We start from the raw sequence: 14,706 nt of genomic DNA, 5'->3' as shown, positions 1-14,706 counted from the left end.
GGCTTATTTATACTTATTATATAGTCTTGAATTTTTTAGCACAAAATCTAATCTTTAAAATCTAACCCGCAATGAGTCTTGAAGATTATACTTCATGAACCATGGTTTTTTTTGTTTGTTTTGTTAGGGTAGGCTGAGGCTACATTTCCTGACCCTGTTCTCCCATTATTTCTTGTCACAACATAAATAAAAATGTTGGAGTCCGTAAGATTATTTTTGTTTTGATTATAATTGCTTTTTTGCTCACAAGGGATGCATTTAATTAATGAAAATCAGTAAAAAGAAATATTGTGAAATATTATTACTATTTAAAGCAACTGTTTTCTATTTTAATATTTTAAATTGTAACATTTTCCTGTGATGGGAAAGCTTAATTTTCAGCATCAGTGTCACATGATCCTTCTGAAATCGTTCTAATATGTTGATTAGCTGCTCAAGAAATATTTCAGACAATTACCAAAGTAATTTTTGTAGAACTCGTGATACATTTCTTTTCAGGATTCTTTGATGAATAGAAAGTTCAAAAACAGTATTTATTTGAAATTAAAACCTTTTGTGACATTATAAATTTTTCAACTGATTGCATCCATTCTAAATAAAAAAAATGTCTAAAACATTTTATTACTGCACGCAGTATTATGTATGATCACTACAATATTGCAATGTGATTATGACAATTAAAATGGGTTTAGATTATTGACAGGAAAAGCTCAATTTCGAAAATTTATACGCATCCTTTACGTACGGCTTGTGATGTCATGATTTGAAGTAACTCTGAATTTGGTGCATGTAAGGTTCACTGATGCTTGGCAACGCGTGACTGGTTATGTTCTCTGCAGGGTCCGCTGACCGGGTGTCGCGCGTAAAGGTTACATATCAGAGGCAGAGAAAATGTCAAGCCACTGCAGTCAGTTCACAGTCGCTCAACACACAGTTCAGCTGAGGAGACGCAAACATCGAGTCATCTCTAATGATTTTGGCAGCTGTGTCTGTCAAAAGGCAGCCACATCATTATCAAATGATCAAACATCAAGCAAATCCCAACTGTAGAAAAATGCCAGTTTGCAGTCTTTAATGGATTTTCCTGTTTGAGAAAAGGCCATCAAATGTTTGCTAGAGTGGAAGAATGGAAGTTGCTATGATGAAACAAAACGGCTTTCTAGAGGAAGTGAGAATTTTTCATCAATCGCTTTTAGGTATTTATTTTTCCGTTTTCAGCTTCTAAATCAGTTTGCTTGAATATGATCTGATATGATCTGGTTCAATCATATATACATTTCTCTGATGATTAGTGACTCGATCAATAACAGCCCCCCTGAAGTGGGAGCTCTCAGATTTAGACTTGGACTGTGAGATCTTAACCCAGGACTGACCGAATCATCTGCTCCATTATCCTGGAAGCTGTTGAAGAAAGTGTGAATGCGTTCTTCGTCATCCATATAGACGGGCGGCTCGTATGAGGTGAGGAACGTAGAGGGCCTGTACAGGTGCTTATTGAGGTGGTGCTGTCGCTTACTGGAGGGCCTGCAATTACAAACAACCATGTCCTGTCAATAAATATGCACTGATTTAAGCATTTTAAATAAACAAAAATCAAGACAGGATCACCAGCCAGTGATTTAAAAAAAAAAAAAAAAAAAAAAAAAAAAAAAAAAAGTGATTTAAAAAAAAAAAAAAAAAAAAAAAAAAAAAAAAAAAAAAAGTTGATTCAGCACAAATTCAATAAATTGATTAAAAGTGACAGCAAAAACATTTACATTTTATATATATATATATATATTTATATATATATATAAAAAAATGCTATTCTTTCTACAGAGCCTGAAATAAAATATATCATGGGTTCCAATAAAATATTTAAGTTCCACCAAAAAAAATATTGCACAACTGGACAATAACAAAAGACAATTTTACTTGAGCGGCAAATCAGCATATTATAATGATTTTTGAAGGATGATATGACACCTAAGACTGAAAGTAATGATCCTAAAAATACAGATTTGCATCTCAGGAATAAATTACATTTGAAAATACATTATAAAACAGAAAAATATATTTTTAAACAAAAAATTTCACAATGATTACTATTTGTACTGTATTTCTGATAGATAAATATATATATATATATAGTATATATATATATATATCTATATATAATATAATATATCTAATATATATATATAGAGATATATATAATAAGTATATATATAAAATCTTACCAACCGCCAAGACTTTTCAAAAATAGTGTATGGTTATATAGATTTTTAAATATATATATTATATTATTACCATGTACAAAAAACGAGACCAATTTACCTTTTTTACTGTACATGCACACATTGGTTGTTCTGCCCGGTACTGGAATACCAGCTTTTGTCAGTTTAATGAAATATTTCTGTACCCTTTGCTAGCAACCTGTGAAGTAGAGAGAACAAAATCTTAGCTGGCCCTAAATTCAGTGGTTAAGCTTTCCTACCACAGCTTTTAGATGTTAAAGACTCTTGGGTTCCCATTAGTGAAGAAACATCTTTAAATAATAGAGGGAGCCTCCATTAAAAGAGGCTGTAAGGGATGTTAAATTGCCTGACTGCTTGTAGGAGGCAGCGAAAAGGGTGACTAGAGATCTCAGTGCCCATCAAATGCGGAAAGAAGATCAGCTTCAGAGGGTGACTGTGTAGAGCGGGGCCTGAAAGCGCACCTGTTTGGCGCCTGTTGCCAAGTTCATCTGCAATCTTCTGCCAGCGTTTAGACTCAACCTCCTCTGGTGGAAACTTCAAGAGCAGCTGCTCCAACTTTTTCTAAAAGTTTCACATACACGATGTGATAAGCATACAGCCAAACCTCACAGCTCAAGAGCAAACACAAAAAATAGTAAAATGTACATTGTTTATATCATAAATTAGCTTATATCAACAATTAGCTTCAGTCCACAAATTTTAATGGAGAAGTAGCTTTTTGTTTTCAACATTAAACTTTTCTCAGATGTTTGTTCATAAAAGGCTCCACATTCATGGCCACTAAGAGCTCTTGTGTAGCTTCATACCTGCTCATCAATGGTCCACAGCTGGTTGAAGGTGTCAGGTTTGTTCTGGGTCGCCACAGCCTCCCTCTGATCATCTGGCACAAACATCATTCAGAAAACGTTAGCAATTGGCACCAGTTTCAAAACCATACATGGACATTAACTTTTGTTATTCATTTTACTTTAATCGTTTATTTTCGTGTAGACAATATATATATAACTAATCATTAAGAAAGCAAATTATTATGAAACCAATGCAACTGCGTTTTCAAGCACTTAATCCAAATCCAAGCATTTTTCAAACCTTGAAAACACGCATAAATTCAGCATTTTCCCAAGGATTTTCAAGCACCCTACGAACCCTGTATCTTGGTTGGGGCCTGTCTTTGCGCAATTCTTCTGGTCCAGGATGGTTTGCCATCATCGATAAGAACCAAGATTTTCTAGAATTATACCAACCAGCAAATTCTGAAGTAAAATGGCAGGTACATCTTCGTCTGAGAACTAAATGCCAAAAGAAAGTGGTCATGCAGCAAGACACCGACCCCAAGCACACAGTGGTTCTACCAAATAATGGTTTAAGGATGACAAAGCTAATGTTTACAAAATGTTACTTGCGTTTATTGCTGCAAAGGGGGTCACACCAGATACTGAGTAAAAATGCACATTATTTTGCGCACTCACAAATATTAAACACTGGATCGTTGTTCACAATAAATAAATGACAACAGTAGATATTTTGTCTCCTTTGTTTGTTGTATTCTCTTTGTCTACTTTCAGGATTTGTGTGCAAATGCTAATGATTTTTGGGTCTATTTATGCAGACATACAGAAAATTCGAAAGGGTCACACAGCCCACTGTATAACCGGACATATAAAAACTGTAAACCTTTGTATTATAACCATGTTGTAATATTCTATAATATTTGTGCGCCATCTGTCATATCAGGAAAGGTCTCGTCAATAGTCACGCATGCGCTGATAGCCTCTGAAATCACGTAACCTGGAAGGCTATTAACCTAGCTCTAGAGCTGTTAATAGACAGAGAGCAAGTTGCTAGCTGGCTTCAGTACATACCCAAAGTTCTTGACCATCAGTTTCTTGAAACCGAAGGCTCAGTTTATACGCTTGCTTACCCTTACACAGTACCTGGATATCTCACATGACAATAGGGCGTCAATATAAACATGAAAATGAGAACAAATAACTATATAATTAAAAAATAATGAATTCACATTCGAATTAGCAAAAACGTTGCATCGAATTTCTTGTGCGTTAAAGGAAGGCAGCCTTATCATTGGGCACACGACATGCGATGTTATAGTGTTGTTTTGCATTAATAACGTACACTTAGCCTATCCAGTCTGTTCACCACTAGTATGCGGCGCTGCTGCGTTGTTCATTCATTGTACGTACATTAGAGACAATCAATCAGAAGACTATATGAGTTGTATCAAAACTGAGTCCAAGACTTTCATACAGAACGCAATTTGGCACTGTGTTCTATACAGACATCTATCGTTCCGGTCGCCAGTCTCAGCACAAACGCAGCTTGCATGCACAACATCAAATGTACAATTAATTAATAACTTAATTGTGATAAAACATATATACTGTTTTTTTTCACCATCCCATTGCAGCCATGTTTTTAAAAAAAATAAATGTTGTGAATGATTTGAGTTTTGTTTGCCGTTGTATTCACCTATGTATCTAGGATACTTGTCCGCAGACACAATCTACAGTCGGTGTTAAGCAACTTGATTATAATTGGTTTATAAAAATTATTAAACATTATGCACTTTTTTTTCACCATGATAGTCATGTTATCTTTGAATACCTTTGACAAATGCACTAAACCTTTTTCTTCACCCTCAGCTGAAATTATGCATTTTTAAATTTGAATATAATTTGATTTTGAAAAATATTTAATTAACCAACTTTGAATTTAGTTTTTCAGGGCCATTTTGACAGCCCTAATAACCTGCTTTCTGGAATTGTTTTAACTATACCTCACGTCGTAAATTTTTATGTTTATGATAAATAGGTCATGACATTTTTCTTAAATAAAACAAACGGCTTATTTTTGGGGATTGAAAAACATGAATGTGTAACAGCTAATGTGATTATTAAACCTGAAAAGGGCTATGATTTCATTAAATGAAATCAGGTGCATAATGGTGCACTAAAAGTCATGTCAAAAAGAAGGTATTTATGAGTTAATTGTACCTTTATACCACACTGTTGTAATTATGAGTGGGAAAAGCCTTGCTCCACTCCCCAGTTGGAGCAGGAACTGCAGAAGTCCATGGCGGTGTCCCGTGGACAGTCCCTGACAATGCACCGTACACCCTGGATGGGCTCCATGCCACATACTTCACACTGAGTGAGAATTACATGGAAACATGAAGAATGAAAAAAATGCTGATTATGAAAAAGAGCCACATTATATAATACAGTTTGTTTAAGAGCCCTAAGTACTCATTCTTCATGGAAGAGACGGCTTTTATCACTTGCCGCGTTGTTGTGACATGCTCTAGATAAGTCACAGTTTTTAAAGGGGACATAACAAACAACTGTTTCTGCCAACTCCATGTTAATCTGAGTACTTACAGAGTATTTCTGCATCCTTGCAATACACTGAAAAATCGTTAGTTTTTATCAGATTTATAAAAGACAGATACAGCTTTACGCTTCTCTCCTGAGCTAAAGAGTCACGAGCACGCTAAACAGCTGTTAGGTTGTGTTCGACTTGAAGCAGCGCTGCATAGATCGATCAGTGTATTACATTAAAGAAAGAACCGGTGACAGCGATGAGGAGATGCAGACGGCATTCTTTCGAATCACTCTAGTGGTTTTTTGAAGTCAAACACCGATCGATCTGCACAGTGCTGCTTCAGTCGAACAGTCACACCTTTTGCATAGTGATCGTGTGCAAGCTGTGACATCGACATAAATAAACAAATAAAATTTAGGTCAGTAAAGTTTTTGTTTCTGTTTTATAAAACATTTATCACCGAAATGCCGAGAACACAACAAACACACTTGCACAACTCCCATTTGCTGCACTGGAGAAACAAACTGAATCTACTGTTCCCATTAACGCTGGGCTCTTATACTTTCCAAAACTTATACGAGACCCTGAAGAGTCTATTTGGCACAGAAAATACTCCTCATATGTCCAACTAGGGGTGTGCGATATGACGATTTTTATCGTGGAACGATAAAAATGTCTCCCACGATCAGCTTTTTGAAGAAATATCGTAGTATCGTGCGACAGCGCACATTCTATCAGCTGCAGTTCTGGCAACCTCCGTCATATACTGTACAACGCCACGTGAAATTCATGCCATGCACTCACGGGAGTTAACTCTCTCATTATTTGCATGTGGATGCAGTTGGTTATGTCTAAAATGAAAGTAAACGGTGTGAGAATAAATGTATAGGTGCCTGTATATTAGATGATTGCGGACTTAAAGGGACAGTAGGCCTATTAAAACATGCAGTCGACTGTCATTAGGGATAGTTTACCCTAAAATTTCTCATTTATGTCATTATTTACTCACTGTCACATTGTCCCAAACCTGTATTAATTTCTTTCTTGTGCTGAACCCAAGAAGATATTTTTTGAAGGAATGTGGGTAACCAAACAGTTGCTGGTCCACATTGAATTTGATTGTAGCAAAAAAATACTCTGGAAGTCACTGTGGACCAGCAACTGTTTGGTTTCCACGTTCCTCAGAATAGCTTACATGTTCAACAGAAGAAAGAAACTCATTCAGGTTTAAAACAACTTTTGAGTGAGTAAATGGTGGTATAAAAATAAAACACTTAGACAGAATTGACAGACAGCTGACAGAATTTTTATTTTTGGGTGAACTATTCCTTTAACGTTAATAAAACAACAAAACACACAACACACAAAAATCACTCACTGCTCTTGACTGAAGAAATTTAATACAGTTGCTTTAGGAATCAGTTTATATAGCATTTTATTTTTATATTTGTTCATTCAATTTCTTGAATGCTCCTGCTAAATACACCTATTGTACCTGAAAATAAAGCACTGTTTGTTTTATTTGTATATTATGTGCAGTTGTAATGTGTATCTTTGTCATTCTTTTATCTTTGTTATTAAAAATAAGAACAAAGATTTTTTATCTTCACCCTCTTTGGCCTAAAACATCTGCCATTCTTTTTTTGTTACCTTGAAAGGCTTTGTCTTTATAATAGGGGAAATTAGTTTGGCTGCAATGCCAAAACTTTGTGATATGATAAAATTGTGATAAAATTGTGATATGATATTTTTTTTCCATTATCGCCCACCCCCTATGTTCAACTCGTGTTACTTTGGCCATGTTAGCATGAGAATCCAACTCTTTAACAGTGTAAAGAAGTCAGAATGCATGAAATAGCATTAGACCGTCGCCTTAAAGTTAAAGGGATAGTTCATTCAAAAAAGACATTTTTGTCATCATTTACTCACCCTTATGTTGTTTCCAAATCTGTAGGATTTATTTCTGTGGAACATGATATTTTGAAAAATGTTTCAGTGTTTTTGTCCATTCAGTGAAATTTCAGCATTTTTCAAAATATCCTCTGTGTTTCTCACAATAAAGTCAGTGAGACAGGTTTGGAACAACACGAGGGGGATTAAATGATGACCCAATTTACACTTTCTGTAATCAATGAGACATCACAATGGAAATAGGCAGATAAAAGTGTGTACCTTATAGCCAACATGCTGCGTGACTGCGCTCTCAGCCTGGATCTCCTGTAGTTTCTGTTTCTTGAGTTTCTTCAGCTCCATTAGCTCCTTATACTCCGGCAGGTGCCTCAGTTCCACTGGAACCCCGTCCTCATCCTGAAACATCACAGCAGGGTCAGAACAGTACAACACTTCACTTCATCAGCTGTCACTGCTACAAAGGCTTATTTATACTTATTATATAGTCTGAATTTTTAGCACAAAATCTAATCTTTAAAATCTAACCCGCAATGAGTCTTGAAGATTATACTTCATGAACCATGGTTTTTTTTGTTTGTTTTGTTAGGGTAGGCTGAGGCTACATTTCCTGACCCTGTTCTCCCATTATTTCTTGTCACAACATAAATAAAAATGTTGGAGTCCGTAAGATTATTTTTGTTTTGATTATAATTGCTTTTTGGCTCACAAGGGATGCATTTATTTAATGAAATTCAGTAAAAATTAATATTGTGAAATATTATTACTATTTAAAGCAACTGTTTTCTATTTTAATATTTAAATTGTAACATTTTCCTGTGATGGGAAAGCTTAATTTTCAGCATCAGTGTCACATGATCCTTCTGAAATCGTTCTAATATGTTGATTAGCTGCTCAAGAAATATTTCAGACAATTACCAAAGTAATTTTTGTAGAACTCGTGATACATTTCTTTTCAGGATTCTTTGATGAATAGAAAGTTCAAAAGAACAGTATTTATTTGAAATTAAAACCTTTTGTGACATTATAAATTTTGATCAACTGATTGCATCCATTCTAAATAAAAAAATATGTCTAAAACATTTTATTACTGCACGCAGTATTATGTATGATCACTACAATATTGCAATGTGATAATGACAATTAAAATGGGTTTAGATTATTGACAGGAAAAGCTCAATTTCGAAAATTTACACGCATCCTTTACGTATGGCTTGTGATGTCATGATTTGAAGAAACTCTATATTTGGTGCATGTAAGGTTCACTGATGCTTGGCAACGCGTGACTGGTTATGTTCTCTGCAGGGTCCGCTGACCGGTGTCGCGTAAAGGTTACATATCAGAGGCAGAGAAAATGTCAAGCCACTGCAGTCAGTTCACAGTCGCTCAACACACAGTTCAGCTGAGGAGACGCAAACATCGAGTCATCTCTAATGATTTTGGCAGCTGTGTCTGTCAAAAGGCAGCACATCATTATCAAATGATCAAACATCAAGCAAATCCCAACTGTAGAAATGCCAGTTTGCAGTCTTTAATGGATTTCCTGTTTGAGAAAGGCCATCAAATGTTTGCTAGAGTGGAAGAATGGAAGTTGCTATGATGAAACAAAACGGCTTTCTAGAGGCAGTGAGAATTTTTCATCAATCGCTTTTAGGTATTTATTTTTCCGTTTTCAGCTTCTAAATCAGTTTGCTTGAATATGATCTGATATGATCTGGTTCAATCATATATGCATTTCTCTGATGATTAGTGACTCGATCAATAACAGCCCACCCTGAAGTGGGAGCTCTCAGATTTAGACTTGGACTGTGAGATCTTAACCAGGACTGACCGAATCATCTGCTCCATTATCCTGGAAGCTGTTGAAGAAGTGTGAATGTTCGTCTTCGTCATCCATATAGACGGGCGGCTCGTATGAGGTGAGGAACGTTGAGGGCCTGTACAGGTGTTTATTGAGGTGGTGCTGTCGCTTACTGGAGGCCTGCAATTACAAACAACATGTCCTGTCAATAAATATGCACTGATTAAGCATTTTAAATAACTAATGGTGATGCCTTAACATATTCATTCATACATATACACTACAGTTCAAAAGTCTGGGGTCAGTGGGATTTAAAAAAAAAAAGTAAAAGTTGATTCAGCACAAATTCAATAAATGGATTAAAAGTGACCGCAAAGACATTTACATTATAAAATATACAGGTCCTTCTCAAAAAATTAGCATATTGTGATAAAAGTTCATTATTTTCCATAATGTAACCTATGCTAACCTATGCTAATTTTTTGAGATAGGAATTTTGGGTTTTCATGAGCTGTATGCCAAAATCATCAGTATTAAAACAATAAAAGACCTGAAATATTTCAGTTGGTGTGCAATGAATCTAATATATATGAAAGTTTAATTTTTTATCATTACATTATGGAAAATAATGAACTTTTATCACAATGCTAATTTTTTGAGAAGGACCTGTATTATATATATATACAGAGCCTGAAATAAAATATATCATGGGTTCCACCAAAATATTATATATATATATATTTATATATATATATGACAAAAAAATGCTATTCTTTCTACAGAGCCTGAAATAAAATATATCATGGGTTCCACCAAAATATTGCACAACTGTGACAATAACAAAAAATTTTACTTGAGCGGCAAATCAGCATATTATAATGATTTTTGAAGGATGATATGACACCTAAGACTGAAGTAATGATCCTAAAAATACAGATTTGCATCTCAGGAATAAATTACATTTGAAAATACATTAAAACAGAAAAAATATGTTTTAAATGTAATAATATTTCACAATATTACTATTTGTACTGTATTTCTGATAGATAAATATATATATATATATATATATATATATATATATATATATATATAGATATACACACACACACACACACAACACATATATATATATACATACACACACATATATACATACATACATACATACATATATAAATATATATACAGATTTCAAAAACATTTAAAAATCTTACCAACCCCAGACTTTTCAAAAACAGTGTATGGTTATAATATATTTAAATATATATATTATATTATACATGTAACGAGACCAATTTACCTTTTTACTGTACATGCACACATTGGGTGTTCTGCCCGGTACTGGAATACCAGCTTTTGTCAGTTTAATGAAATATTTCTGTACCCTGCTAGCAACCTGTGAAGTAGAGAAACAAAATCTTAGCTGGCCCTAAATTCAGTGGTTAAGCTTTCCTACCACAGCTTTTAGATGTTAAGACTCTTGTCCCATTAGTGAAGAAACATCTTTAAATAATAGAGAGCCTCCATTAAAAGAGGCTGTAAGGATGTTAATTGCCTGACTGCTTTAGGGAGCAGCGAAAAGGTGACTAGAGATCTCAGTGCCCATCAATGCGGAAAGAAGATCAGCTTCAGAGGGTGACTGTGTAGAGCGGGGCCTGAAAGCGCACCTGTTTGGCGGTCCTGTTGCCAAGTTCATCTGCAATCTTCTGCCAGCGTTTAGACTCAACCTCCTCTGGTGGAAACTTCAAGAGAAGCTGCTCCAACTTTTTCTAAAAGTTTCACATACACGATGTGATAAGCATACAGCCAAACCTCACAGCTCAAGAGCAACACAAAATAGTAAAATGTACATTGTTTATATCATAAATTAGCTTATATCAACAATTAGCTTCAGTCCACAAATTTTAATGGAGAAGTAGCTTTTTAAGAGTCGTACAAGTTTTTGACATTAAACTTTTCTCAGATGTTTGTTCATAAAAGGCTCCACGTTCATGGCCACTAAGAGCTCTTGTGTAGCTTCATACCTGCTCATCAATGGTCCACAGCTGGTTGAAGGTGTCAGGTTTGTTCTGGTCGCACAGCCTCCCTCTGATCATCTGCACAAACATCATTCAGAAAACGTTAGCATTGGCACACAGTTCAAAACCATACATGGACATTAACTTTTGTTTCCCAAGACATTAGTTTAAATGTGAGAAAAGAAAATGTAGAAGCTTTTACAAAATAGAGTGTAATAGCTGGGTTCCAGAAGCAAAAACACCATTCGTTTTCTCCATAGGGACATTTTTAACAGTAACTTACATAATTTAGACAAACCCTCCGACGCTGTTAATCGATGGTATGCACTTTTCTTGAAGCCATTTATCTGCATTATTTTAACTATTAATTTAAACTTAAACTTTTACCAATGATGCTGTAAAGAAAATTCCACCAATCAGAGAGCTGCGGCAAGTAAGGGGGCTCCGATCAGGAATTTTTGGGCCGATCACATGAAGCAGTATCTGCCTATACTGATTAGACGTGCCATATTCGGTAACGCGATATATCACAGTAATTAATATGCACAATATTGTTATCGTGGACACTTGTAAATACCATGAATAATTATATATTACAAATTATTCTGAATTTGAAATGCGTTTTAAGAATACTATTTCCATCAACTGGTCAAAATGCACAACACCGCTGCATGCTGCTTGAAAGACACCTGTGCTCTCTGATGTAAACAAGCACGCATGAGAAGCACATGGGGGAACAGTGGCTGAATGAAAGCACATTCACTCTTTGACAGCAGATGGCGCTAAACTGCAGAAAATGCAGCCCTTACCCTGGAAACCCCATAAATAAAGCAGCTGCACTACTTTCTAAAACATTTAAATAGCCATTCAGATTTGTGTATTCGCTATTTGCTAAATATTCGCTTAAATATTTAGACTTAATTGGCTATTTATTCTCATACTTTTCTTTTTCATTTTAATCTGGACTACAACATGCCCTAGATATTGTTTGAAAGTGTTTTGATTCTTTATTGTTCATTTACACTTTACATTAGGGCTTCATTGGTTAACATTAGTTAATTCAATAGTTAACATAAACTGCCAATGAAAAATTCTTCTGAACATTTATTCATCTTAGGTATTCCAATATTTAATAACATGTTGTTAAAATCGAAAGTTGCAACTGTGTTATTTAACGAGCTAACATGAACTAAGACTTCTGTAGCAAATGTAGCTATTGCTCATTGTGAATGTTAATGCATAAACTAAGGTTAACTAATGAGGTCTTATTGTAAATCTTTTGCACTTTAATCGGTGTAAAACTTTTAACTTTATATATTTTTTTGTATTGCTTTATTGTATTTAAATGTTCAGTTATTTCTGTTATCAGAAAAAAATTATTTAACCTGTTATACTGCATTATGACCACTTCTTTAAACTAAATTTCAATACCCTGATAATACTGTATACCGTTATAAAAGCATTAGCAATTAATCGCAACAGGAAAATCTGATACCGGCATATCCCTAATACCGATACCAACCTTTTTGAAGCCTTCTTTTTTAAAATGTAGAATCATTCATAGTGATGCTCCAGTCAGGATTTTTACAGACATACATTCTGTTTTAAATTTTTTAAAATAGGGGGAATTCCCCTCTTTGTGACTCTTGGGATTTTTTTCATTTGAGGGGGGCATTTTTTTGACATTTTTCAAAAATATATAATTATCTCACCAAAATGTTTGATCATGCAGTGCATTTTTGTTTTTATAATGGGGCAATTGTAAAACAATAGCTCACATAAAGCACAAGCCTGATTCGTAAGCTGTATGTTCACACAAAGGCCTACTCTGTTTGCAGTGCTCTGTATGCAGTCCATGTGCAGTACGTAAGCGGTACAGAGGCAATACGACTCATATTGTGCTTTCACAACATAGACTGTAAAAAAACATGGACATAGTGTCCGTGACATCACCCGTAGGTTTCTGAAGAGCATTTTTTAAGCCTAAAATGGGCAGAGCCGGCCGTCGCCATCTTGGAAGCTCGTCACCACGTGTCACTCCTGGATAATCAAAAATATACAAAAACCACACACACCTAATTAGACGGTACCTAAAACCACGCCCACTTAGCTTGACAGTAGTAAAAGCAGCGGCAATCCACCTGTCACTCAAGTGGCCATGCTCTTAATTATGCAGAACTTTATAATTTAAACAGATGAGTTACAAAAAAAAAAAAAAAAAAAAAAAAAAAATCACCCCCCTCACAGTTGTCATGAAAGGCAAAATTAGCTATACAGACCATAACCACTTTTTATACCAGGCTGTAAACATTTTTTTTTTCTTTTGCTGTAAAGTTGGGTGTTTTAACATGGCGGGTCTATGGGATTGACTCCCTTTTGGAGTCAGCCTCTAGCAGCCCGTTGATGAATTGCAGTTTAAGTCATTTCCATGTTGGTTTCAAGAGAGAAGGTTGCCGCTTGTTTCACACAGAGATCCGCGGCTATTACCATAAACACAACATTTATACATGTTGCCCCTTGGTAATATCATTAGAAAATACGGGATTAGTTTCCACTGTTATGCTGATGATACTCAACTATATATCTCAACAAGACCAGGTGAAACTTCTAAATTATCTAAGCTAACAGAGTGTGTTAAAAATGTAAAAGATTGTGATGACCAATAATTTTCTCCTATTAAATTCAGATAAGACAGAGATATTACTTATTGGACCAGAAAACATTACACAGAATCTCGTAGATTACAATTTGCAACTAGACGGATCTACTGTTACTTCCTCTACTGTAAAAAATCTGGGTGTTATATTAGACAGTAACTTGTCTTTTGAAAATCATATTTCCCATGTTACAAAAACAGCATTCTTCCATCTTAGAAACATTGCCAAGCTACGAAACATGTTACCTGTTCCTGATGCAGAAAAGCTAGTTCATGCATTCATGACCTCTAGACTGGACTATTGTAATGCACTGCTAGGTGGTTGTCCTGAATCCTCAATAAACAAGCTACAGGTAGTCCAAAATGCAGCGGCTAGAGTCCTTACCAGGTCAAGAAATATGATCATATTACCCCAATACTACAGTCTTTGCACTGGCTACCTAACAAGTTCCGTATCAGTTACAAAATATTATTACTTACTTATAAGGCCCTTAATGGCTTAGCTCCTGCGTACCTAACTAGTCTTCTACCACGCTACAACCCATCACGCTCCCTAAGGTCACAAAACGCTGGACTTTTGATAGTACCTAGAATAACAAAGTCCACTAAAGGAGGTAGAGCTTTTTCGCATTTGGCTCCCAAACTCTGGAATAGCCTTCCTGATAATGTTCGGGGTTCAGACACACTTCCTCTATTTAAATCTAGATTAAAAACACACCTCTTTGGCCAAACATTCAAATAATG

At 35.2% G+C, this 14,706-nt stretch overlaps 1 protein-coding gene across 3 annotated transcripts in view; it reads right to left on the bottom strand.

Moving 5' to 3' along the window:
* LOC109053399 (ZZ-type zinc finger-containing protein 3-like) overlaps nucleotides 1–14,706 on the bottom strand; it is a 44,658-nt gene that overhangs the window by 8,039 nt on the left and 21,913 nt on the right. For 2 of the 3 annotated variants that reach the window (XM_042770857.1, XM_042770866.1), the window contains exons 6-9: nucleotides 11,313–11,384; nucleotides 10,956–11,057; nucleotides 10,589–10,684; nucleotides 9,316–9,465 (exon numbers count right to left, since the gene is read on the bottom strand). In XM_042770857.1, the coding sequence (XP_042626791.1) occupies nucleotides 9,316–9,465; nucleotides 10,589–10,684; nucleotides 10,956–11,057; nucleotides 11,313–11,384 (420 nt within the window). Of the gene's footprint in view, nucleotides 1–7,563; nucleotides 7,884–9,315; nucleotides 9,466–10,588; nucleotides 10,685–10,955; nucleotides 11,058–11,312; nucleotides 11,385–14,706 lie in introns of those variants that run through there. The other variant, XM_042770869.1, reaches the window with a different exon arrangement.

This window comes from Cyprinus carpio, chromosome A2, assembly GCF_018340385.1.
Source record: "Cyprinus carpio isolate SPL01 chromosome A2, ASM1834038v1, whole genome shotgun sequence".
Taxonomy (NCBI): domain Eukaryota; kingdom Metazoa; phylum Chordata; class Actinopteri; order Cypriniformes; family Cyprinidae; genus Cyprinus; species Cyprinus carpio.
This window is presented reverse-complemented; position numbering and strand designations above follow the sequence as displayed.